Source organism: Gobius niger (assembly GCF_951799975.1).
Source record: "Gobius niger genome assembly, chromosome: 2".
Lineage (NCBI taxonomy): Eukaryota > Metazoa > Chordata > Actinopteri > Gobiiformes > Gobiidae > Gobius > Gobius niger.
Genome location: NC_136853.1, coordinates 15,948,984 through 15,976,909, shown reverse-complemented (window position 1 = coordinate 15,976,909; position 27,926 = coordinate 15,948,984). Strand labels below are relative to the sequence as shown.

General features: G+C 41.2%; 3 protein-coding genes across 3 annotated transcripts; all 3 read right to left on the bottom strand.

Moving 5' to 3' along the window:
• Window positions 1-1,051: 1,051 nt before the first annotated feature.
• On the bottom strand, window positions 1,052-17,584 carry camkk2 (calcium/calmodulin-dependent protein kinase kinase 2). The gene is made up of 17 exons (XM_079582608.1): window positions 17,286-17,584; window positions 11,777-12,069; window positions 9,593-9,916; window positions 7,714-7,761; window positions 6,613-6,666; window positions 5,542-5,593; window positions 5,291-5,424; window positions 5,150-5,186; window positions 4,822-4,843; window positions 4,638-4,726; window positions 3,969-4,168; window positions 3,836-3,889; window positions 3,629-3,702; window positions 3,452-3,539; window positions 2,932-3,063; window positions 2,761-2,864; window positions 1,052-2,084 (listed from the first exon to the last, which is right to left on the bottom strand). Exons 2-17 carry the CDS (start codon window positions 12,014-12,016, stop codon window positions 2,012-2,014), a joined length of 1,725 nt encoding a protein of 574 aa, XP_079438734.1. The 5' UTR covers window positions 12,017-12,069; window positions 17,286-17,584; the 3' UTR covers window positions 1,052-2,011.
• Window positions 17,585-18,105: 521 nt separating this feature from the next.
• On the bottom strand, window positions 18,106-20,610 carry snrpd3l (small nuclear ribonucleoprotein D3 polypeptide, like). The gene is made up of 4 exons (XM_079582818.1): window positions 20,493-20,610; window positions 19,855-19,994; window positions 19,105-19,297; window positions 18,106-18,279 (listed from the first exon to the last, which is right to left on the bottom strand). Exons 2-4 carry the CDS (start codon window positions 19,978-19,980, stop codon window positions 18,215-18,217), a joined length of 384 nt encoding a protein of 127 aa, XP_079438944.1. The 5' UTR covers window positions 19,981-19,994; window positions 20,493-20,610; the 3' UTR covers window positions 18,106-18,214.
• Window positions 20,544-25,798, bottom strand: adora2ab (adenosine A2a receptor b; the record flags this gene model as incomplete). The annotated part of the gene is made up of 5 exons (XM_079552245.1): window positions 20,544-20,615; window positions 22,785-23,476; window positions 23,561-23,664; window positions 25,392-25,523; window positions 25,599-25,798. The coding sequence occupies 5 exons, from the start codon at window positions 25,796-25,798 to the stop codon at window positions 20,544-20,546; spliced, it is 1,200 nt and encodes a 399-aa protein (XP_079408371.1).
• Window positions 25,799-27,926: the final 2,128 nt, after the last annotated feature.

Sequence of the window (27,926 nt, the reverse complement as noted above, 5' to 3'; positions counted from 1 at the left end):
AAAGTCGACAATCATGGCTTCAACTCCTAAAAGCCATTAATAACAATAGGGAAAACCAAACCCACCCCTGGAGCACATTGTCACAAACAATTTCCCTGTTTTTGGCAATAAAAATTGACTGCAGTGTGACATATAAAAGAAAGATTATTTTGTTGATCTTTGTGAATGTTTTGCTGATAAGCAGTGAACTAGAGAGACCAACAAAACAACCCCAGTCTCCCCTAGAACCTACCCTGTGTGTGCAATGAGTTACAAAACAAAAGTCCCTTTTCTCATCTACATTCAACACCGGTGTGCTGATGTACTTTACATGGAAGCATTATAGTTCAATCTGTCGTGAAGAGCGAACTATAACAGACAAACATACAATGAAAATATATGAAAATGGAGAAAAGTAGTCTGTTATTGGGAGGAACTGCCACATAAACAATCAAAAATAAGAAGATTTGAAAATTAAACATGTAAAATATAGGTGCAGAGAAGTAGATAAAAACAAAGAGACGACACAACACTCCAGAGATACTGTATGTCATGCATAGATCTGTACAAAGTCTGCAGCTGCACAATGGGGTTCGCCTGCTCTGTGCCCACAAATATTAAAGGATTGTATCAGTTTAAAAAAAGCATATATAATTAACATTTTTGGTGCTGTAAAATGTGCGATTTACTTTCACTTATTGTGTACCTCATTAAATAGAGAAAATCAACATTTCAACAAAAGCTTTCAGTTTGAAGATGTGAAACAGGGCCTACTGTATCTGTTCTCCTTGAAGCGCCCCCGTGCATGACGCCAAAAAAATGTATTCCACACAAATGACATGAAATGGGAATGTTTTATGCATCTGTACTCCTTTCTCAGTCATATTGGATGATTTTTTTAACAATTTAATTTGCTCAAATATCACTCATGACCTGACCCTCTGACCAGACAAAGCTCAAGGCCCACCCCCTTCAAATCCCAGGCGCCCTCCCCAGGTCTTCGAGGGTCATTTATCAAGAAAAGCGTTAAATAACAAGTGCAAGCTGAAAAATAGCATATTTGTGGGCGTGTTGCATCTAATTTACCATTGGAAATTGCATATATTACAGTTTTCTGGGCTCCAAATCTGATATGTAAATTACAGAACGCTGCATGAGAAAAGAATGCATGAATGACACTGCTGCTGATTCACTTTTGCCCGTGAGCAAACGCTTGGTAAATTACCCCCTTCGTGTGCTATTCAACAAAAGACACAAATTGTTGGCTACAGGATATACAGTAATAGCACTAACACATTCTGATACGTAAGCATTTGTACAAAAAGTAAAGGTTTTCAATACGAGTGACAACACGTAGGTTTCATCTCAGCATTCTATTATTCTCAGATTTCAGTTGACAAAGCAAATAGGATAAAATGTGTTAAAGTTTGATGATTAAAAGGAGCTTATACTAGAGTGTTTGCATTGGGAAAGTAAACACATGCATCCTGTCAAGTAAACATTGTCACTTCCCATCTGCATTTTAATAAAACTGTACAAAATGTCCTCAGAAAAGTCCCCCGGGGCAGTGCTGCTCACGACACAATCGTTGTCAAGAGTCCTGCTCACTTAAAGGGCGAGTAAGTGTGAGAGATGCTCGTTCAACAATCCCCTTCTGCTCACACCAGGCCCTGAATCCCTGAAAGTGTGTCAAGTAAAGACAAGGGGTAAAACCAGTAGACTACCATCAATATGAAAACCGCACAGTAGAAGCCTGAGACAAAGCATGCTAGTACTAAAAGTGCATGCAAGGAACGTCGAGGAGGGTGGCTCGTCTGCAGGGGCCGATGGAGATTCAGAAGCGTTTATTCAAGAGTGTTTTAGAGTGTTTCAGGTCCCGACATGAGTCACATCAGAGTTTATAGACGCTCTGTTTTAAGGTCACCAAAGCCCCTTGTCCTTCTCCTGTGCGGGGTGGGTGCCAGTGTCAAAGTGAGAGTAAAGGGGTGCTGTGCTGTGTAGTTACAGGCGATAGCAGAGTGGATAATCAGCATCAGGAGAGAACTTCATCCTCCCCCACGTAGGGCAGCTCCAAACTCTTCATGCCATCACTGCTTTCTTGTTTCCTAAGTAACAAACAGGAGCAAAGGAGGATAACAGCACTGCCACGATTGGCTTTAGAGACTATTCATTAAGTCGTATTCAATGCCACAGCCACAACACACTGTCAGTATAAGCTTATAGAGTGTTGAGTAAAGAGCACTGGGCAGCAAAAAGCAAATGATTTCACATGTATCTATTTGAAGTCATGCCAGGGGACTTGTTTGATCAGTCCTAACAGTGCTTCGAAAAGCTAGCTAATCACAGACATTACTGAGTAACTTACAACTTAACACTAAAGAATATAAACTATCAACAGATTTCCAGACAAAGTATCAACAATATAAAGCATCAAAGTTATATTACGACAAATGTTTTGTAGTCTGGTTAGACACAGGCTCCAGTTTAACATTTAGGTCTGAATGTTGATGTAAAATGTTTTATCTGTTGATAGTTAACTGCTCTATTTACCCTGTAAATCTTTTTACCTTCTTCGGTTACAATGAATATAGCAGTATCTCACTTTTCCCGTTTTGCCTTTTCTGGAAGGCGGGAGGAGAAAAGAGAAACTGTGAAAGGTTTAAAATACTGTAGAGTATCGTGAGTTTGTTAATATTAACAGATCGTAGCAGTCGATGACAGATCTGAACCATAATTAGAGCTCATCTCTAGGAGTTACAAAGAGTGATGTTTAACACTTACGTTAGTGTTTGGCTCGGCGCACACAAACCGCTGCGGTCTTCCTTACGACTCCAATCAAAGGGGTGTCCAAAGGAGCGCTTCCTCAGCATTGTTCTCACAAGGATCTACAAAAACATTCTGTTATTCATGTGGCTCTCTTTTGTGTTACAAAATATAGATCTAAAATCTCACCACAGTCGCCAGGCTGGGAATATGTTTGACAGAATTCTCCACCTCCTCTTCAGTCACCTCGATCAGCATGCAGCAGTTATCGTCCTCTGGAGGGAGAGGCTCAGCACCATGCCTCGTCACCCAAGGGTGCACCTGAAAAATAAACAAAAACATGGGGATTTCTCTCTTGGACATTAATGATGTATATTAAATATTAGTTCATGACATTTTGAAAGCAAGGGTTTTTGTGCAGATTTTTCAAAAGTCAGCACAACAGAAAATTGACTATACAGAGTTTCAAATTTATGTGTTTTCCTCCCCCTACATGTTCCAGCCATGCCCTAATGTGTAGAATGCCTTTAAAATCCTGCACTGTCACTCAAAAAGGTGTTAATTCGTGTCATGTGCCGTCACGCACGAGCTTAATGTAGAGATTGCAGTTACGTGTAAGACCTGAGGTGGCAGTAGTGAGTATAAAATGACCAACTTGCATCTAGTTTGGGAAATGTACATGAAATACAAATGAAATAAAAATATGTACCTTCATTTGTGGAACTGTTATTCTGGTCTCTGGATTCTTGTCCAACATTTTCAGAAGCAGGTCCTTCAGGTCATCGGATATGTCGGCACTGAAAAAGATTGAAAAGACAGATTCTTGTATAAAATGTACTTTTTAGACTTTGTCCAACGGTAAGTAAAGAAAAGAAGAAACACTGACTTTTCCGGAAGCTCCACCGGTTGTGTCTTTATTTTCTGATGAAGACTGAGGATACGCTCATCCATAAAAGGACACTGTGGATGAAACAATTACGCTGCTTTTAAACAGAGTAAATCAGACCATATAAGGTTACCGTGTGCTTGTGTGACTGATGGTGGTCCAGAAAGTGCGATATGATACAAATGCATTTATATTTTTACTACTTACTACTCCGAAGACAAAGCAGTGAAGTGTTATTCCCATCGCCCAAACGTCCAAAGCCTTGCACACAGAACAAGCGATCACATTAACAATACACAAAAAGAACACCAGAGGGCGCCTGTTCCTTATTCAGCCTTACCTTCCCTGAGAAATTCTTCCTGGTCTCAGAGAGCGCCTCAGGAGCGAGAAAGGCTGGTGTCCCCACTGTACTGGTCAGAAGTGCATCAGCGCCTTCGAATTGGTTACTGACGCCAAAGTCTGCAATTTTGATGTGACTATCTTCTCCCACCAGCAGGTTAGATGGTTTGACATCTCGGTGGATAATCCTCTGGTAATGTACTGGAAAAACAAAAGGCATTCACGTCCTTCACTTTGAACATCGCAGAGTTAGATAAAAGGGCAAATGGATTGAGTTTCATTATTCTGGTAGCATAGTGTGAGAACTGAGTGCTGTTGATATGTTAAAAGTGAATTTAGCTACATTGTCGCTTCACATTTAGAACAATAGGCCTGATGAGATGATGTACATCCTGGACAATAGCCTCTTAGTTGTATGGATCGGCATAAAGGGAGAAAAAGTGAACAGCCACAAGTGTCCATGGACAATCCCCCACCAGAGACAACCTTTGACCTGAACTGTATTTCCCTCTGTGTTTTATATTCTCATTTCATGGAATAGCGCTTAAGTCATTATGGTAATCTAAACGTATCCAGAGATGACATGGCCTCCTCTAATGGCCGCTATCACAGCTTTCTCTCTCCTGCATTTAGGGGAAGCACGAGGACAAAAATAACATGGCGAACTCACAGTACTCGATTCCCCTGAGCAGATCCTGGAAGTAAAACCGAGCCTGATCCTCGCTCAGAGGTTTATCTGTTGGCACCTCCATCACAGCCCTGTGTTGAAATGAGTTGGCAAAATGAAACATTTGCAATTGCAACTAATGAGATCGAGCTTATGATTCGACATGAGGCAGAAAGCGGCCACTCACCCCTGCTTGACCAGCTCGAACACTGGGACAGAACACAACACAATTAGCTTTCAAGTTGAAAGTACATCATACAGCCATCTAAACCATAGAGGTAATTGAACAGTCTCTATTTGAAGAGTTATTTTGCAAAACTGTGCCAGTGGTAGCACTATTTTTACTGACGAGATGTATTTTAGTGCCATAAAATATGAAGTCAGACATTCTTGATTGAGTCCACATACGTTTAGTTGCATTGGTATCATCAATAAACAGACAAACTCAAATCATAATTAATAATGTTTTTGCAAATGAAGTCTTCATAAAACAGTCGACTCTGCCCATAACATACCCATGTACAGATGGTCCTCACTGGGGTCATCCAAAACCTGGTACAAAGACATTAGAAATGGAAAATAAGTGAGTAATGCGTTTATGCTTTTACCAGCTTTCATGAGTATTCAAGACTTTTGAATTGAGTTGGGTCATTTACCTCCACAAGCTTTACAACATTAGAATGGTCCAGCTTTTTTAAGATGGCGATCTCTTGATAGACCCTCTCCAAGGGTCCTTTTGGCTGGGGTGTGCCCTCGGGTACAGCCTTTGCCCCACGAGGGGGTGGTCTCCCTGACAACAGAGACAGATGAGGAAAAACACACCAGGAGATTTCCAACGACAGAGATTTACTGGAATAAAACGGGCAGCATTGTGTTTTGAGCCGACCATCTGTGTGTGTCGACTTACGTGGGAAACCTGCCTGTCTCATCAGCTTCTTCTTGGACAGAACCTTCATCGCCTACGGCAGTGAGAGGGAGTTTGAAGAGAGAAAATTACGCCAAGTGGGCAGGGGAGCCAGAGAGAATTGAAAACAAGAAACGTGGTCCAAAAAAAGATCGGCGAAATACAATTTATCTGACAGCGCACCCACTCGCACTTATTCTCCACTCAAAGTAAAATCCCTCAGTGCAGTGGATACGTCAAACACTGACCCCAGGAAAGATGTATATAAAAAGAAAAGCCTTACATAACTTAACACGACGAACACGCATAACCAGGTATGCAAAAGTCAGACCATGGTGAGCTGCTGATTTTTTGGAGGAAGGCTCTGATCGTCATACAAAAGGGAGTTTTTATTGAAATTGAAAAGATCCCGGCCCTACTGTTGATAAGCTAAAATGGTAAATTGCTTCACGTACTTTTCCCAAATGACTCGGACCCGACTTGTCACAATGAGGCCAGCCATTATGATGTAACAGACTTGAATGCGACACATGGGCTTTGTCACTTGGGAGCAATATAAAATAATCTCCTGTCAAGTGTCATGCGGCTTCGAGGAAAAAGCGCTGCCGTGGCTGTCGGCGGCGAAAAGAAATGCTAGAGGCTTGTGATCGCTCAAAAATAAAAGACTTTCTACCGGAACGCAGTCGTAATGGGATGGTTGTCAGATCATTATGTGGGTGTGCTGTATCTGGGCAAGTGGCAAGTGATAAAATGAGAAGAAAGTGAGAGGATGTGGCATGTGGGGATCAGTCACATCTGTGTTCTCGCAGCATTTGAATTTCGATTCTCATATTATAATGTTTTGAAGTGTCTGATACCGTAAATGCTGAAATACACACTTTCTATATGTTCAAAAGCAATACAATAGATTAAGTTGTGTGTGGTCTGAATATTTACGATGCCACTACGAAGATTTGCTGTAATACTGTATTTCCATTTTGATTGTAATACCGTATTTACCTATAATAAATACATTCATATGTTTATAGACAGTACGATAGAGAGTATGTGTCACACACAGATCCGATTACTTACGTAGTAGGTGTTGTCATCTTCGTTGTACGCCAGTTTGACAACACCGTAAGAGCCCTGCAAACATGAGACAGTGAGATATGGCGGCTGTTGATTTCCCATGTGAGCATATGCTCTGATCGCACCCCATCTGAGAAGATGTTGGAAATACTAACACGTGGGCACAGGGGGAGTTTGTGGGCCCACGGTGCACGCACAAAGTACCAGCCGCTTCAAACGCTTCAAAGTGAGAACACAGACATTAAAATCATCGCTCGCTCGCTTACACTTGGATGTCAGGCTAATTATAGAAACTAGATTTGGCTCACGTTACCAAGCGCACCATCTCACAAGCGGGGAATTCAGAAAAAAAAAACAAGGGCTAGTTAGAAGCCCAATTTATGCACAAAATTAACAGAGAGCGAGTGAGAATGAGCTCCTGCTGGGGGAGCAGACTGAAGAACTCTCCGAAACGCAACTGTCAGTGAAATGCTTTGTAATGTTGGAAATGCTCTAGGGCTCCATTCTGCCAATCCCTAAATGACCTTGAAGCACAAACAAAACAACAAAACAACAACATCCAACCTCCCGCTCCCATAAAACACACTTACTCAAAGTAAAACAACATTCAAACCGTAAATGTAGCTTTACTGGAGTGGCAACGAAAGGCGTAAACATGGGATGCAGGGGTGCTTATTCAAGAATATCAATATTACTTTCAAAGAGATAGTTAGTTTTAATGATGTTTTTAGCAAAAGGTTTATTATCTTAGTGGTTGCACTGGTTTGCACACTTCACACCATACATGCCAATGAGTGAACAAAAACACCAAAATGCATCTTAAAGTAGCCCAGAATTACCACTCCCTCCTCTCTTCTCTGAGCCTCAGACCCCTCCGAGAGCACTATTTATACACCAGCCTTTCATCAGTCTTCCCACTCTCCCATGGCTTCCTGGTGTATTCAGAGTTTAGGAAATGAGGACAGGAGAGACGGGGGATAGCAGAGGCCGTTTCCGCGCGTCCTTGATTATGTGTGCTACTTCACGGACGTGCAGTAGGCAGAAAAGGAGAAGTGAAGGCATGGTTGGTGAAAAAAGCAATCAGTGTGATGGCTGTGCTCGTACCTTTCCAATCTCATCTTTCAGCTTGTACTGGTTGAGCTGAACGCAGTCCTTGAGAAGAAAGAAAAGAGAGAAGCTATTCAGTACAAAATCACTTTGTGAAGTTTAAAGGCTTGTGTTATTTCCCATGAAATTTTGCAAAATGATCTTGTAAGATTAAGTAGCTTCAAGAAGGGTACCAAGTGACCTCAAACTCCAAGAGGTTTGTCAAAATAACTGAGAATTTACACTGTGTTCAAGAGACTATTGGAGTGAAACAAATGAGGCTACAGCATACATTTCTACACACAAATTAAGACATTTCACTAGTCATCTATATAATGTCCACTTCTATTTGCTATTCATATTGCAATTGCAAATGTAAAATTAAATGCATTTATTTAACTAGATTTCTTTTTTCAATCTACTGCACGTAAAGGTTTGGGAAAGAGGGTCTAAATGCAACGTTTCTACTTTTCTATTTAAACTAGACAGTACAGTAATCTGTCTCCTAAGGTGGGGGTTCCCAAAGTGGGGGTCGGGGCAGGACACTGAGGTGGGAGATGATTTCAATTTAAAGGTTCTAAATCATGCAAAATCAACTTTTTGGAGCTTTTAACCATGTTGTTAAGCTATTTCCTTATCAAAAACACCCCCAGTGGTTTCCAGCTTCATTCACACAGTTCTCAACAATTCTCCTGAATCCTGGTCTCTGAGCAGCTGCTCCGCCCTCTGCTGGTGAACGACTGACCTGTTCAGTTGTGTCGTTAGAGGAACGGAAGTGCTCGACGTCTGTAATGTAATGTCTTAATTCTATGCTTTTGGCCTGATTTTAATTTGTAGACTTCATGCTTGCACTGAAAGCTGTGAAGAAGGAGCTCTTTCTAACCTACTCTGGACACACCTGTTCTTTTTTCTTACCTAACAATAATGTCACGGAGAAAAGAGCATTTGGCTACAAGGACAGGACTTTATTCAACCCTCCTGAAGAAGAGGCCATTCTCACCAGAATTTGGAATTGCTCTCCGGGATTCAAAGACAAAATAGTGTTTTTCTGTGGCTGTCACTGATGGATGTTTGGTGAACCTTCGCTAGAATCAAAGTGGATTAACTTTTATAACCAACGCGAGTCTCACAATACAAACATCCGGTGGACCAGAGCGGTGAGTCAATCAAAACGTGTGTTAGCCACTTATAAAGCTGTGTTGCACATGTCAACTCCTTATAAATGAATTGTGAAGTAATTTCACTTATTGCTGTGATCTTTATACTACTGCAAAAGTTGCATGAGCGGAGAGAGGGGGCGGAGTTAACAGAATTCAAGCGTTTTGTCTTATAAAAATACCTCCAGAAATACATATATTTATCACAAAAATGAGTGCTCCATAGTGGTAGAGGTACAATGTATCATATAAATGCCTATACTTTACTTTGGAATGGCTAAAATAGCATGATACAGATCCTTTAAATTCATAACAGTAAATTTGATGTATTTATGATTGAGAACAGTATACAGTATTTAGGTGAAATTAAGCCAAAATTCAAAATATAGTACACAAATTAACCACATTTGGAATGTTTTGCAACTGAAATTATTTTAAATTCTAATTACATTTTACAGAAGGGGGTCCAGAGTTGCTGGTGTGTTGATTTTGGGGGATCACATCCTGAAATGTTTGGGAACCCCTGTCCTGTCCTAAGGCTTACCTTCATATTCCAATAGGTTGCATCGGCCAGCCTGCTGCTTTTTTAAAATTTAGAAGTTAAAAACTTTAATAACTGAAAACCTACATGTATGTTTGTATTACTGACAATACCTTATCAGTTACAATACTGTGTGCATTATTTGTAAATGGTAAAGTGGTACTGGGTGAAGTGGGGACTCTCTTCCGGCTGACCATACCTGTAAGTCTGTGATGGACACACTGTGTGACTCCACAGTGGGCCTGCGGGGGAGGCGTGGAGAGGAGTGGGGGGATGAGATTGGAGAGTAGGGCAGAGATGGGTAAATATAGCGGCCGTTTAGTCCTGGTGAGCTGCAAGGTGACGATGCTGTGTGCGAGCGCTCCTGTAGAGAATATTTCCTGTCCGACAGATTTAATCTTCCTCTCTGTTCCTGGCCCTCCGGAAGCAAAGCCTCTGATCGACCAACTGTGTGGGACAGCAGGTCACAGGAGGGGGCTCGGGAAGGTGCTGCCGCAGGCTCAGGAACCTCCATTTCTTCCACCTGGACAATATGAATAGAAATACGTTGTTATTCAATTACTGGGTCATTCTCATGAGGGTGTATTTTTGACACAAATCAAACTTAAGATATGTCTTTCATTGTGCTGTAAAAACATAACTTACACTTCATATTTACTATGAAAGTAAGATTTTTTTCATAGTATTCTTGTAATTTATTTTTTCATGCCATTTTAATGAAACTTTGCTTAACTTTTTTCGCACTTTTTCTTTTGTTAATAGAAAACCTCCAACATGTATTTTTTTTTAAAGATTTTCATTGAGAAAATTATTAAACTAACAACGAACTCGGAGACCATTTTATGAACAACGCCATCAGACGCAATTACAAAGAAATGTTTGCAACTGATGCACACTGCACAAAGAGTTTATAGCTCGTGATAATTCTCAACTCTGTCCCTGGTCGGGGCACCCTGAACCTGGATGATTTTTTAAAAAATTTTAAACCCTAACATAAAGTTACATATCATGTAAAAAACTTATAAAAGACCATAGGTGCTGAGAGCAGCAGAAACGAATTTCCAAGCAGCAGCAGGACTGCAGTTTTCATAGCTGTTGACCTCTGCATTTATCCAAATATAGACTTTAAAGTACAAGTCAACCGAACTACTCAGAATATTGGCAGCGTTCTGTTTATAATTATCACAGTATGATTCTCCCAAAGCCGGAAAGGTTAATATGAACATGAAATGTACTTGTTGTGATTGTAATGAAGAACCGCAGTGTTATAAGTGATTCAAAAGCATAACTTTATTCTCATACAATTGTTAATAAGATATTATTATATATCTCCAAAGTACAGTTCAGAACAGCATTCTCTTCGCAACCATCACAGTTTGCTTTTAGATTAGGGTCAGGACTCCTCTGTAAAAGACATACTTAATCTCAGTGGGACTTTCCTGGTTAAATAAAAGTCAAATAAAAAAGATGAAATGAACAAGAAATGTACTTGTGGTGATTGTAATGAGGAACCGCAGTGTTAAAATTGGCATCTCCTCGGGGGGTTCTTAAAGCCACTGCCTCATCCTGCCCCCAACCCAGTGACTCAACCTGAGCTTCTGGCTAAGAACTCGGGGACCATTTTATTAACAGGGACGATGCAATCAGATATAGTTAGAAACAAATGCACAAAGAGTTTGTAGCTAGTGCTAATTCTCAACTCTGTCCCTGATTGGGCCTTTCTACAGTGTGGATCAGACTTGACAAAATGCTCCAACGTCCTCAACACCTAATCCCATAAATGAGCTTAGAAAAGAGAGTTTTATTATTACAAGGAGAATTAAAAGCTCTATTGAAGAAAAAAACAGTAAAAAAAATAAGAAAACTTTTACTTAGATCTTTATTTCACTTGTTCTCCATTGAAATCTATGAAAAAGCATGTAGTTTGGCAGGCCATGCAACCTCTGTCGCTATTTTGTCTCTGGATAAGTGAACTGAGCGGCTCAGGACAGGAGAGACTCAGGTGCTAAGAATTTGAAGCTCACTTTATACTTATGCAGAATATTGCAATGATGATCGGATTTGCTTCTTGTCCATAATCTTTATAGTTTGATTGTATAATGCCCTCATGTGGGCCTGGGCTTATGCCGCCATGCAGTATAATATATGTGAGAATATCAGAGCCTGCATAGGGCAGCCTGGTTTGGGATGTAGTGTCGAGTTTGAAACAATTTAGATTGCTTTGCATTGGTTTTGAGTTTTCTTTTAGTTGGGGTTCGAGGACCAATCCAAGGTATTTAAATTCTGTTACCGATTTGCTGTATTTATTTATATTTTTGGGGTTTTGCAATGTAATTTGAACATTTTGCTCTACATTTAGTTACAGGAAGTAGAGTCGCCTTACCTCTTGGTCGTTGGCGGCTCCCGGGGATGGGACGGGCTCGTACTCTGTGACCACGATGAAGGACTCCATGGGGTCTGGGGACGGTGTGTTGCAATGGGCTCCGGAGGGAGGCGCGGGGCAGCTGCACAGCAGGTCAGGCAGAGGTTGGGGCAGCTGAGAGGCCTGTGGGGCTGATGCATGGTTACCACATGAGGCAGTGGGCTCAGCCGAGGACCAGGCGGTTACATGGCAAGGAAACATGATGCGTTTTCATCCACTGCTCCATTAGATGAGGAAATCCAGAGGAAACATGTCTGAAACAAATAATGAGTTCAAAAGTGGGAACGAGATACCATTAGATTGGAGGGGCCCCACCAATATGATTATTTGGGGTCCAATACCGATATTGTATGTTTTTTGTTTCAACAGGGACAGTGAACGATTTAACGTTGACCAAGAAGGTAAGACGCAGTGTACAGTTTATAGCAGAGGTGCTAAATGAATGGGGCTGGCATGGGCCATATATACCTCTGATATTTATAGCATTTTTTTCTTTTTTAATGTCTCATCTATATTTCTATGCTAGTATGTTCTTATGGCCAGACATGTTATTTCATACCTGACAGTTTCAGCTACAACTGTGGCCTTCCTCAGAGGTCTGTCTTTCTGCTTGTAGTAGCGGTCAGTCTGCTACTACAAGCTGGAAGACAGAGCCAAAAACTGTTCGAATTAGCTGACCAGACATGTCACAGCAACACGTGTGACAACCAAATAGGAAGGCCATAGTTGTAGCCGAAACAGTCAGGTATGAAATAACATACAGGTCTGTTCATACAGAACATAATAGCATCAATATTAGAAGACCTAATGAACCTAATTAGACTAGTGTCAGTGTTGAACTGTGACAGCAGGCGGCGCTGTATGAGGGGCATCCATCCATCCATCCATCCATCCATCCATCTTCTTCCACTCATCCTTTGCAGGGTCGTGGGGGCAGCTGTTGGAGCTGCCCAAATCACATTGCACCAGCCCCTTATGGCTCCTCCTGCAGGTGGTGGGTCCACAGAAAGACGGCCTCATGATTCTAACCGGGCCTGTTGGTCTCTCATATGGGGCTTCTCTGGCTCATCTTCCCCATGAGGGGCATAGGGCTGATTTATTTAGGACATTCAGGTTTAGTAGGTACTTCAAAGGGAGCTTGTTTGAAAGACAAAAATCAGTAGATTCCAAAACCAAAAACGTTAAGTCTCTTATGGTTATGAAATTATACGCAAACGGGAAGTCTCTTATCACTTTTGGTTCCAGAGATATCAGCCTTTTTATTGGCTAATAACTGATATTGTAAAATACCCAAATATCGGCCCGATATGCCGATATATCTGTCTGGCCCTATTAGCATGATGGACAGGAAAAGAGAGTTTTAGTGCAGCCGATGATCCTCGTGAAGCTTTAATCGTCGACTGGACTGGGCTTGGCTGAGTTGAGAACGGTTCACTTCTGTTCACAGAAACAGGACCCAGTTCGACGATTTAAGCTTTACAATAATTAATTCTTCCTGGACGAATGAGAGCCATCACAAACAAACAGCCAATTACAACCATCTAAATCCTATGAGATGGTGCTCTGTGGCCAAGCTGGAAGTATAATAATAAACAAATGTAGTGGCAGCAGAAGGACAAGCAGCTCTTTCCATATGAAACATCCACAAGCCTGGACTTTTCTCACACATTCTGTTCAGCGCTAATTAATGCAAGCAAGCATGTCCTACTCTCAATGATCAAAGTGACAAAATAACCAATAGTTATATTAGTCCATGCACATGTTCATTTCTCCCCTTATATTGAGCCACCCTTTACAATCCTTTCGCATAATGTCAAGAGGCTAATTTCCGTCTCTTTATTATCAGCACATTATGTTGATGAAGTAATGGAGAGCACTGATGAACAATGAGGTCTCCGTCATGGTTTTGAGAAGAACACGTCCTTGAGTTAGAGCTGAACACCAAAAACAAAAGGCAACATAAAATACAAACCCGGTTCAGACGGAGAGCCGTGTGTAGGAAGAGACACCCACTTCATGCAGCCAGAAGGCAAAGTGCAAAACCAAAATAGAAAAACTAAACCAAAGCAGCTCTTGCATTATGCCGTGATAAGGAGGAAGTATTTTGCTATACAATGTGGAATTGTCTGTTTCGGATTCTCAAAAATAACTGAAATGAAGTGCAGATTGCAGAGATTTACTTGTGTTAAGATTGCTCTGCCATTTTTCATTTGGGTTTAAGTTTCCATGGTTTTTGGGGTATTTACTTCAGTGTTAGTGGTCACCTCTCTAAACCGATATCAGGTTAGAAATCTAGGAACTCAAGCAGCCACATCAAAGGAATAACACCAGCAGTTTTTTTTCACCATCTAAAAGCATTGCCAAGATCAGAGGTATAGTGTAGAGAGTCATATCTTTGCGTTTGTTTCCAGCAGGATAGACTGTAACGGCCTGCTCACTGTTACACAGCTGCAGCACATCCAGAACGCTGCTGCTTGAGTCCTGACAACAACCAGGAAATACAACCATATTAGTCCAGTGCTCTTGTCTCTGCACTGGCTTACTGTCCCTCAGAGAAGTCTTATTATGGGTTAGTACCAAAGTACAACTCTGTACTCAAACATTTCGGGCCCTGAGAACTTCAGGGAGGGGTCTCCTGGTGGTTCCCAGAGTCAATAATAAAACACAGTGAAGCTGAGTTTCACTTTCATGCAGCTAAAATCTTAAGTCTTCATGAGGCTGAAAACTTTTTACCCGTGCATTTGAAATAATGTTATCTGCACTCTTGCTTTTACTTTAATCAATCCATTTTTATGTTTTATGGATTGATTTCATCTGCCCTTCTTGTAATTTTATGTAACACTTACCTTATGTGTGAATTGTGTTTAAACTTGCCTTGCCTGCTGTAACTAACTATCTTGTGTTTCTAAACGCAGACTATAGCGTAACATTTTGTGCTTATGTTTTTGTCGTGTTAATGCAAGTACGGCTGACACACAATAGAAAAGGCTAGCCCAAGTGAGGTACTCAAGCCTCCTGACTAGGACTGAAAGAAATCGATTATCGAAATAGTTGACAACTATTACATTTTGGATTGTATTCTGGTAACAAACTCAAATAGAGCGAATAATGACATAAAAATGTATCTGTATTTATTTAAGCTGAAGTGAATAGGGACGAGTATGCTACATAAGCTTTTGTTACAGACTTTTACAAAACATTACTTGGTTTACTTCCCTCTTATTTACAGACACACGTCACTCTCAAACCAAACACAGGTTACAGCCTTCGTTCACAGGATCGAATCCTCGAAAAAGGCTTTTAAATATTGTGCTCCTTCTGATTGGAATCAGCTGCAAAATGAGCTGAGTTTTCGAGAGCTGGTCTCTCTAAACTCTTTTAAATCTAAATTGAAAAAATGTGTACAAAGCCGTGATGGTTGCAGTTGTTTCACCTAAGATGTATTTTATATTTTGTATTATATTTGATGTAAACTGTTTTATGATGTGTTGCTGCCTCTCGGCCAGGTCAGTCTTGTAAAAGAGATTATTAATCTCAATGACTTTTTACCTGGTTAAATAAAGGTTAAATAAATAATAAAATAAAAATAACATTTTAGCTGATCAATAAATGTTGCCCAATAGTATTGAAGAATAGAACAAATCCAAGCGCGTTTTGGCCTCTTTCTTCCATAAGACTGTATTTTATTAAAGATTCTGGGGAAAATATTAAACAGTTTAATCATTATCTGGATATGACGACTTCTTATACCTGTTATCTGCCCATTTAGGGTAAAGGTTAGCAATTTTGCATAATCTCAAAGCATATTGACAGGAGAGCTTTAAGTGTGATACCTTATTTGAAAGCCAAGACCTTCCAGTATCTAAAACTATGTGTAAGATCTGTGTGAGTGAAACACAACTGACATGCCATTTGCCGTTCCTAACCCTAATCCTAACCCCAGACCCTGATCGGGGGAGGCAAGTAACAGGTTAATGGCTGAGTTACACTGTTTACAACGCTGTAGTTGTGGTGTGGTTCTTTCTAAAACAAAGACAGTAAGCAGTACAGTCTAAGCACAAGCTCCGTGAAACAGATGCTCCCCTGCTCCAGATGCCATCCTGCACTTCTTATCATGGCTTTCACTACAAGCGATGTCGAAGGGAGGTAAGAGGAGGAGAGTAATCATGGGGAGTTCCAGCCTTTTAGCAGCATTAACGAGACCTGCAGACATTCAGGAACAATGCATGGCCATCTGGAACTGAGGAGGATCCCCAGCTTCATTAAAAGATCAACAGGGCAGCTCTGAGTGATCTGTGGAGCAGTGCACTAGATAAGCTCCTGTAAATGGAGGAATGAGTCTGAGCTCAAACACCGCTGTGCTATTATACAGCACACTGAGCTCTGAAGGCACTGGCATTATAATTTGATCCATCTCATTTGCCTGTGAACACACTTGCTTCAAGTTTGACTCAGAAAAATGACTATGTAATACGGGCCTGAGGACTGCACATGACAGACTTGGAAGACAAGTTCATCAAGAAGAATTTCCATATTAGTTCAAACCACTGTAAGGCTAATTTTCTCCCTTCTTTTGTTCCACATGATTGAGGTTTCATGAATGTGTAAGCTAAGTAAGTCCATTGCAAAGACATGTCTTGTGCTTGTTACCAAACTGCAACTTGGAATACTGTACCTCTAATAAAAGTGTGGCAACAAATGCATGATTTCCAGTGCTTTCTCTATGGTTTACAAGCAGACTAGCAGACTTGTAGACTAGACTTTGAGGTCATCATTTCAGATGGACGACTGGGCCCTACCTGTGCATTATGAATGAATGAACAGAAACCACCTGTGATAAACCTTATTATTCCTATTTGTGATTAGGCCCACAAAAAAGCTTTGAAGTCTTGCCCTCATACAAATCAAAATCACATGGTATTATTTCATTTTGTTTCGAAATAAATAGAATAAATACCCGTCATCGCTCTTGTTCTGTCCAAGTGAATGATTCTTTTTCAAATAAGTTATTTCTTCTTTTTCTTAATTTTCTGCATTTTAGCAGTGAACATTGAATTCAATTCTGTCCTCCACTTCCATATGTTAAACCTGACTCCCCATAACCACATCAATAACATTGCTTTCAGCTGGTATATTTAGCATTAGTGTTTGAGTAGGTGTAAAGGGGACCAGCGCTTTGGCGTTCCGCAGCCAAACCAAGTATCGCTTCATTCCGTGATAAACATGTGGCGCACAATTTCCTTGAATCTAAAGCAAATTCAACAGTGCGAGTCCCCTCTGAGGTAAAGTCATAAACGAAGCATCACAGCGGCTACTGTGGCTAGCTTTAGCAGCTGCCTCCTCTGACAGACAGATGTTGTTGGACGCAGAACAAGATGCTACAGCCCAGTAAACAGAGGTCAGGACAGTCGTGCGTAAACACAAGAGAGGCAACAAAAGCGACGGTCCTCGGGCCAGATAAACCCCTTACCTTAGGGTGTATGCCAGCCTTCGATTCCGAAAGCGAGTACTTTCTTCTTTAGGGCTATAGGTTCGCGTTGGCACCGACAGCTAGCTAATGTAGCCGTTTGTGATATGAGAGTAGACGGAGTGCCTGTGATGAGCCAATCCAGCTGGGCGCATCGGTCCTGTGCCTTTGCGGAGACTGTTACAGCGAGGGCGGAACACACTCACATCAACACTGGGATCAAGCAGCAGGGATTTTTTTTTGTTTTTACTTCTCATTCTTTAATTTGTTTGAACAAGCGGTTTTATTCTTTATTTACTGTCTCATAATACAGCACGAGCCATTGACATTTATCGAAGCATTTTGGCTCCCTCTTATGGAGGAGCTTTGAATTACGCACGCACCTAGGACTTGACTGTCCAGCAGTCCCGTTTTTATTTACAGCACGAAATAGGGATCTCCCACCAATAGCTCCCCAGCCCTTTCTCGCCCATTTACATTGCCAACGTTTAATAAGTCACATTTTACCTGCAATTCTATTTTGTGCTAAACATGTTGGACACGATCTGCAAATCGTTTTTTTTGTTGTGTTGAAATATGTTTAGGCTCCCTTGACAAGCAATGTAGTCTGCAGTGTTTTTTTTTTTGGTTAAAGCCGCTCAGAACGTCAGTATTGGATTTTCTGATAACTTGAAACCAAACAAGAAAACGCTACTAGGCCGTCAAAAACAATCCTGTAGAATAAAAATACATTGTGTATTCATGTTTACAGTCCAGTAACAAATGCACACATTCAAAAATATTTTTTAAGAATTTATTTTCATTAAAAAAAAAAAGGGGGATAAGCGATAAACTGGACAGCACTGTATTCAAAATGATACCCATGATATTCAATTCAGGGGCAAAAACATAAAAACTTGTCTTAACAACAAAAAACCAACACTGATTACAGATCATCTCCTTTTCTGAAAAATGTTGCCTCTGCCAATTCCTCCACGGCCTCGACCTCGCGCAGCCACTGAAAAGATAAACAAAAAAACATGATTGGTAACATTGACCATTAGCCTTTTACATGCATGCACAATAAGACAGCTACCAGGTGGCTAAGCCTGGCTCCACATCTGGACATGGGTCAAACGCAGAGGAGAAATTTCCCTACGGGGATCAATGAAATATACCCTAAACGTAACTAGCCATGGAAGAAATACTTCCAGGACCCTAGTGCTGACGAGGGCAGCATGTGCCTCATGAGACCCCATGCGCACATGTTCCCATGTTGGCGTGCGTTTGCTCTGTAGGATTAGGGTGAGAGTTCTTGCCACTGCGCTATTAAAGCGCCATCTCCACCTCTCACTCCACCTGCTTCTCTTGCAGCAAGCGCAGATCGAGGCTCATTTGTTCATGAGCAAAATACCTTTTTACCACTTGTTTACGTGTGTACAATTTAGAGCAGAGGAATAGCCGTCTGTCTACAGCAGCCACAAATTAGCTGTGTACAGAGTTTGTAATAGGCTCTAGTAAATGGGGACGGGACGACACACTTTTGTCGCAAGACAAGGCATACTACGATACAGAGGGCCCATTAAGACACGAATTGCTATAATGCCAAAACGTATAACCTAAATAAAAACCCATCAGTGCAAAATGAGGCATTTAAAAGTCTGACTTTTTGTTTAACCTAATCAGCAGCACCACTGGTACCACGAATAGGTCAAATTTACCTATTTTTTTCGAGAACCAAGTTGAGTATAAATCTATTGCGATACATGTATTCAATACAACACAACAAAGATGTATTGCGATACATGCAACGCCATGCATCGTTTTGCAGTGTGCCACATACCCTGTGCTTTGAGAATAGCAGCTTTGCCTCTTCCAGCTCCAGATCCTTGGTTCTTGTTTTTCATGCTCTTTAACATGGGGGCATTTTTTAACATATCCGGTAGAATCAAAAAACGAATCTTGCTGCCACGGATGTAGACCTGCTCCAGTTGAGCAACTCTCCCATCCCGATAAGTAACCGTGATGTTGGACATCTGTAAGGCAAGAGAACAGGGAATTAAGTAATGACGCATAAATGCATTTATTATACACACAAAAATGTAATCTTATGATGAACTTGATACATTTTGAACACTGTAGTTCAGTGATTCACAAACTGCTGTACGTGCACTACTGATGGTACTAGCGCTTCTTCAGGTGGTACTGAAATTTTAGACTTTGTGAGTGTGAACATTGTTTATTTAATATCAGGTTTAGTGATTTTCACTGATTTGATCTTGATCTCGGCCTGCTGGTACATAGAGCATGTTATGATGTGGCTGAAAAGGAGGAGGAGATCCGAAGCACTCTTAGTAATTGAAGTCCTTTATTTAATGGGACATATTCCGGCATATTTCAGTCGACCTTCTTCAGGGCATTTAATGATTAAATTCATTAAATGGATTTACTCTGCTAGATCCCAAAGAGCATTCCGATTTGGACTCAAACTTCCTTACCCACTGTAACACTTGCCTTCCCTCCTCCTCACCACTTAAGAGGTGGTACTTGGTGTGAAAAGTTTGAGAACCACTGCTGTAGTTTGGTTACAGACCTGGCAGTTCATGTTATCCTCCGCCTCAATCAGCTTTCCTCTGTACACTTCTCCTGTGTTGGTCTCGCAGGTCACGATGTGCCCTTCAGCTTCATGGAGGACTTTAATAGGTACGCCGATAGACATGTTTTCTGATGTTGCTGTAGAAAAAAAAAAAATCAATACAATAAATAAGACACAGTTCCTTGTATGGCTCATATTTAAACAAGTCCGTGAAACTAAACTAATGCAACACGGTCTTTTCTGTGTGTTGGATGCACTTTCTGTATTATTCCACTCAATAACAAACACCAGAACACACAAATATGATAAGCAAAGACTTAGCTTCACATGCTAGCTAACCTCAGTTGTATAGCATTTAGATTGGGTGCATGTTTGCATGAAGGCTAGTTTTGCACATGTGTACGTAATTAACGTAATTAACGTTCAGTCTCTACGGAAAAAACAAACCCAGACGGCATCAAAAACGTATAAACCATTTAAAATGATCGTTAGCTAAGTGACAAAAGCAAAGCCATGTTGTTGCGAGGCGGAATGAATGAACGCGCCCCCAAAACAGAAACCTTCTGAGTGTGTGTGGAAAACAGACATCTAAAGTAATATGCAATCTTTACCTTGATTCTGTGACGAAAACTTACTTTTGAGGAGCTATTTATTCAGTGCAATCGCCCAACGTGCAATCGTCGCGGTCACGGATCTTTTTGAGCCTTTTCCGCCTTCCCACAATTCACTGCGAGCCCACTCAAGTACTTCCGGTCTACCTATAATGGTGCATTATGGGAAATGAAGTATATAAGTCAAAATAACGATTTATCATAGGGCTTTCGAATACACAATTGCTTTCTTATGAGTAGAATAGAATAGAATAGAATAGAATAGAATAGAATAGAATAGATAAACTTTATTGTCTACCATGCACAATGATGGCAGAAATGTGATCTTATAGCAGACACGATGCACTGCTTTACTGTAATGCTGAGACAATTTGGTTTGTTGTTGGCCTGTTATTTTACTGCCCTGTTTAACAACTCTGCCAAGTTTAGCTTTGTTTTTGACCGTTAAATGATCAAACCAAGAGACTATGTGTGTCGTTTTTTTACATTTCCCTGTATCAGGAAAGTACTTCATAATCCAGTATGCAAAAAAGGAAAATACCATAATTAAGCTTTGATTGAATACGTTGAATCCTTTTCTGTGTGTGCTGAAATACCCAGAAGGGAAACTTGCTCGTTGAGGAAAACAGCACATGCAAAAGTTTATTATAACCAAGTCTTTAAGGCTCAGGGGCCAAACACACTGGCACGCGTGGGAAAATGGGATTGGTTCTGTTTTGAGGAATGCGTTTTGTGCGTTGCCCCTGGCGCGCGTTACGCACAATGCGTCAAAACGCGTCACAAAGGCAATGCGCAGTTAGGCTACACACACACACCTCACTGCTCAGCGTCACTTTACAGACCATAATCAGAATCACTATAGGTTATTTTAACCTGGAATGAAACCTTAACACAACCTAATTTAATAAATTAACTCTCTTTAAATTATATTGATTTGAAATTGATTGATTAATTTCAGATTGATCAAAACAGCAAATATTTCACCAATCGACCCAGTGTCCTCTACAATGGACATATCATAAAATCTATACGGAGTTTAAAAGTTAAAATTACATGTTCCAGCCATGTCCTAATGTGTAGAAAGAGCTCAGACCTGTTCACCACAACCACATCCTGCACTGTCACTCAGAAAGGTGTCGCTTCGGGTCCGACGTGCCGTCATGCACGAGCTTAATATAGAAGCTGCAGTTACACGTATGACCTGAGGTGGCAGTGGTGAGTATAAAAATGACCAACTTGCATCTAGCATAAAAAAAAATCTAAATACATAAACCTTTTTGATGAGTTTGATCACAGGACAGGTCCCGTGGCCTTTGGAGTTTACATGTCCTTCCCCTCTCTGTTTAGTCCGGTTTTCCCTTTCAGCTACGACTCCTGGGGAAGCTACGCCCTGACCAAGAAAGTCTGACATTTAGGGACTTTTGCTGTTGAGCAATGTTCAAATAAATGAGCAAAGTACATTACAACAAAAAATAATAATCATTATTATTGTCATTCTTGTTATTATCATTATTGAGTTGTTTCTTTATTTTAGGCTTTAGGAGCTTAAGCAACAAATAGAACAATTGTAGACCTTCTGGTGCCACTGTTAAGATAAAAAAGTGAGTTTAAAAAATATCACAAATATATTATTGTGCTCTCATTCAGTCTTATAACACGATAATATGACAATTATTTACAACTGCATATGAAGTAATAATATGAAAAGTTTCATATAAAAGAGACAATGTTACACAAGCCACGTACTCTATGTACATTCTGTTTGTTTACACTCAGAGACCATTGGCTGGAGATGACAACTAGGTAATGTGGTCTAATGCAGGCTGTTTAAAGAGCAATGGTCTTTTAACGAGGAAATGCCAAGTATAATGGCACAATAAAAGTCATCATCAAATAAAGGTTCATTTGACTTTCATTGCATGTGGGTCATTGACTGGCGTCAGTTTCTCTGTAATCACCTTTGGGTGAGCCGTCAGTGCAAACGCATAAGTAGCCTACTTAAATACTGCAGTAGAAATTTTTCTTTTTACCTTTAAACAGAAACACAAAATGTTCAACGCTTTTCCAATTCCCAAGACATTTTAAAACAATTTGAAGAATTTTTTTTTATCTTGAAACTTCCGGAAGTTCATTTGATTGTTTTGAACCAGTCTGTCTTTGTGTGACAGCTTGCACATTAATAAAGGTAAAGTTGTGTCCATTGTTCTTTTCATTCAGATCTCCATGTCTCTCCTCATATGGCACCCTATGTCCAAAGAAGAGCTGGTGCTGGACCTGTGATACATGTGTATTAATAACTTTGTGTCCATGTGGCACAGTCAAATTTGATGTTGCATCTAATGTTGTCCACTTTCTTGAACTTTCTTGCACAGCTTCTGGTGGAAAACTTTCTGAATTTGGTTCCACAATGTAACTGTTCACCACTGTGCTGCATGAAGACCCCTCTTTGCTTGTATGAGAGGATGAGCGTTTTCTACATCCATTCACTATGTTGTTGCCATCTCTGATTTCTGCTTGCTGTCTCTCTCTGTTTCCTAGAATATACTGATTAAGAATCCTTCGAAACGTAAGTCTGAACTCCCTAATCCGATATGCATAGATAAAAGGATTGACAACAGAGTTTGCGTGCGATAGAATAATTGCAATGTTCATCACCCAGATATGTGGACGCTTGCAACCCTGACACAGGTGGTTGAAACTGTTGATGATGTGCAGTGGAAGCCAGCAGACGGCAAATAGACCGACAATGATGGCGAGAGACTTGGCGGCGTGGATCTCCTTTAGAAGAGTGGATTTTGTGGAAGCAGTTGTGACTTCTCCACAGATAAGTCTTAGCTGGCGTCGAGCAGCCATAAATATATGGGCATAGATGACCAGCATGGCCACAAGGGGCATCAGCACGAATCCAAAGAAGTTGAAATACACCATGTAATGCATGGTGACCACACCCTCAAACGAGCACTCCCTCATGCCACGGGGACAGGCAGTACTGCTTGTCGTGTTTCCCCCTGTAAAGCAAAATATATATTTCAATGGCTAAAATGGTTAAAATTGCTTTTACGTTGAGTTGTTAAGACACGATGAAGACTAACCTGTGTTCCAGCCCAGAATTGGAGTTAAACCAATTGCCAGAGAGAAGATCCAGCACAAAGCAACAATGGATTTTGCTCTCCGTGCTGTGACCACACTGCTGTACCTAAATAAAAAAAACAAGGTCACTTTGTTTATATATATATATATATATATATATATATATATATATATATATCCATCCATCCATCCATCCATTTTCTTCCGCTTTATCCGGGGCCGGGTCGCGGGGGCAGCAGTCTCAGCAGAGATGCCCAAACTTCCCGATCCACACACACCTCCTCCAGCTGTTCTGGGGGGACCCCGAGGCGACACCAGGCCAGCTCGGAGACATAGTCCCACCACCGTGTCCTGGGTCTTCCACGAGGCCTTGTCCCACTAGGACATGCCTGGAACAGGAGGCATCCGAAACAGATGCCCGAGCCACCTCAGCTGGCTCCTTTCGACGTGGAGGAGCAGCGACTCTACTCCGGAGCTCCTCCCGGGTAACTGAGCTCCTCACCCGATCTCGGAGGGTGCGCCCAGCCACCCTGCGAAGGAAACTCATTTCGGCCGCTTGTATTCGCGATCTTGTCCTTTCGGTCATTACCCAAATCTCATGACCATAGGTGAGGGTGGGAACGTAGATCGATCGGTAAATCGAGAGCTTTGCCCTCCGACTCAGCTCCCTCTTCACCACGACAGACCGATACAGCGACCGCATCACTGCTGACGCCGCACCGATCCGTCTATCGATCTCACGCTCCATCCGTCCCTCACTCGTGAACAAGACCCCGAGATACTTGAACTCCTCCACTTGAGGCAAGGACTCCCCACCGACCTGGAGAGGGGAAACCACCTTTTTCCGGTGGAGAACCATGGCCTCGGATTTGGAGGTGCTGATCCTCATCCCGGCCGCTACACACTCGGCTGCAAACCGCCCCAGTGCAGCTGAAGGTCCTGGTTTGTTGAAGCCAACAGAACAACATCATCAGCAAACAGCAGAGATGAGACTCTGAGGCTCCCAAACCGGACACCCTCCGGCCCCTGGCTGCGCCGAGAAATTCTGTCCATAAAAGTAATGAACAGAACCGGTGACAAATATATATATATATATATATATATATATATATATATATAATTCTAATTATAATTATAATATATTATTATTATTATTTTTATCCATATATTCAATATATTTATATTCAGAAACTGTAACATAATAACTTGCTTTCAGCTAAATGTTTTTTGAAATGGTAAACATGTCTCTTGTTTTTAGCTGTGCGTGCGCATGTGCACACACACACGCATTTAACATGATTGTAAAGATGACTCACCTAAAGGTCACCACATGTAATGGAAGAACATGAACAAACAACATAGAAGCAATGGCATTTTAGTATGGAATTTATGGGTTACCAAACACTTGTATAACTAAGTCTTTTGTATTAAACATATAAATTAAATATTCATGCATCTTCTCTTGCTTATTTACAACACTGGCAGCCACTATTGTTGAAGCTCTGGGCTTAAAGTGGGCAGTAAAGAAAAAGTGCTTTAAACCAATATGCCCATTATGTTTATGTGACCAGAGGTGGGCAGAGCAGCCAACATATTTACTGAAGTAAGAGTAATGTTGCTTTAAAATAATTCTACTCAAGTAGAAGTAAAAAGTACTGTCCTAAATAATTGCTCAGATAAGAGTAAAAAAGGACCTGGAGGAAATTAGTCGAGTAGTAAGAGTACAGATACTTCATTTTAATAGTATTACTATTAAAAAAACAATAACTTAAATAAAAGTTACTTAAGTACATGTACTTGTAACTGAGTGCTACCCGCCTCTGTGTGGCTTACCTGAGCGGGTTCTTGATAGCAACGTATCGGTCCACAGCTATGGCCAGCAGGCTGAAGATTGAACTCTGTGTCAACACTAGGACGAAGCAGGCGATGAAGAGGCAGGCATGGAAGTGGAAACAGAAGCCAGCACTGGGGTTAAAAGATAAATAAACAATCAGCATACATGTCTACATTGTTCCAAAACTGATTAAGATTAGTTTGTACCTTATAGTGATGGCAAATGGGATGGCCAGCAGCCCAACCGCAATATCCGCCACAGCCAAAGACACCACAAACAGGTTGGTGACACTCTGGAGGTTGGAGTTGAGGCAAACGGCCCAGCACACCAGCACATTACCAGCCACTGCTAAACAAGCTATAACCACCTCCAGGCCAATGTAAACCAGCTGGTCATTCTTTAGCATGGTGACCCTATCTTCTCCGTCTGTTCATCACCACAGCAGCCATGCGGTGTGTCTCTATTGGCTGCTTTTCTAAATGCATCGTATGACCTGGGGAAAGAGTGGTTGTGACAGATGAGATCAGCAGAGTCAGGAAGTCCCCACCACAACGTGTTTGCTGAACCTATTTTATTCTCACAGCCCGCCAGACAGCCATCTGCGTTTATCTCCTCCTGCCTTCCTTTGTTTTACTTGCTCTTTCGGGAAACTGCTGCAGAACAAACGTCATTCTATAAGACATTCGGTGGACGAGATGCCAAGTTAAAGCAGCAGCCAGTGTTGGAAAAACAAATCTCAATGTCTTTGCCAGGACAAATAGTCTACACGCACGGGTCAAAAAGTCATCTATCATTGTAAGAGGACAGCTTGTTTTTTAAGGGTAAAAAGCACCTATTATTTCATTAAGGTTTCCTGAAGAAAAAAAAAACATATTTCCAACACTCAATCCAGACATATAATTAGATCAAAATAAAACAAGTGTTCAGATGCACATGCACTGAAAGCTATTTTGGAGAAACAAAGCAAATGGATATCTGAGATTTTATGTTTCATTTTGGAGAAAGCCAAAATAAAAAATCTTGAGGACAATGCCGACTCAGTAGTACCAAGGTTGCGCATTACAAAGATTTGGACAAGATAAGATTGGAAAAGACAGAGCACACTTTAATAACTAATTTGGAGTTTGAGATAGTGTGTTTCACAGCAGAGGAATTCCAGGATTTTTCATTTTAGATACCATGCACATGAGCTAATCCGGGGGTGTGGACTCAAATTACTTGACAAAACAAATGTATTTTTAGCAGTTACGTTCGGCTTATGACACAATGTGGAGCTGGGGAGACTGTCACTGAACGTTGGACTGAGATGTCTAGGAATTTTCCTCGGTGCAATCGTGCAACATGAAACATAAAACTTTCTTACTTTATTCTTACCTCATTGTTATCATCATTGTTATCATCATTGTTATCATCATTGTTATCATCATTGTTATCATCGCATGGACCCTAACCAAGCTTCAGAAGATAGATAGATAGATAGATAGATAGATAGATAGATAGATAGATAGATAGATAGATAGATAGATAGATAGATAGATAGATAGATAGATAGATAGATAGATAGATAGATAGATAGATAGATAGATAGATAGATAGATAGATAGATAGATAGCTGAATCTCTTATCGGGAAAAACATAATGATACACTTTCTATTGATGATATCACGTTGTCCAGGCCCTGAGGCAACAAAACAGCCCCACCCTATGATTCTCCCTGCATCCAAGAGCTTTTTCGCAAACCAAAGTAGAACAGTTTGGGAGGAACACACAACGTCATGTGTGGAGGATTCAGAAATGGGGCCACCATCAGTCACCTCCCCTACATGGATGACAAGCTGTACGCTAAGAATGAGCGAGACATCGACTCACTGATCCATACCACCCAGATATACAGTGCAGACATTGGGATGTCATTCGGACTAGAGAAGTGTGGTCGGATGGTGACTCAGAGAGGGAAGGTAGCCCACACAGAAGGGGTCTCACTCCCAGAAGGAACAATAGCAGACATTGAGGACAGTTACAAGTAATTTGCTTACAAGCAAATGGCACCCTCGAAGAGGTGACAAGGAAAGCTCAATGGCAAGACCAAGTCCCGGGCAATAAACAGCTACACCCTGCCAGTAATCAGATACCCTCCAGGAATAATAAGCTGGCCAAAGGATGAGATATAGACCATAGATGCTAAGACACAAAAGCTCCAATCCATGCACGGAGGAGGGTTCCACAACAAACCCGGCACTCTGACACTGTACGCTAGCCGTAAGGAAGGAGGCCGAGGACTAGTGAGTGTGAGAGCCACTAGGAAAAAAGGAGGACAAGCCCCTACACGGGATGTATCACCGAAACATAACTGAAGTGGCGGATATACAGAAATCCTACCAATGGCTAGACAGAGCCGGACTAAAGGACAGCACAGAGGCTCATCCTGGCTGCACAGGAGCAGGCCTTGAGCACCAGAGCAATAGAGGCCCAGATCTACCACACCAGACAAGACCCCAGGTGTAGACTGTGCAAAGAGGCCAATGAGACAATCC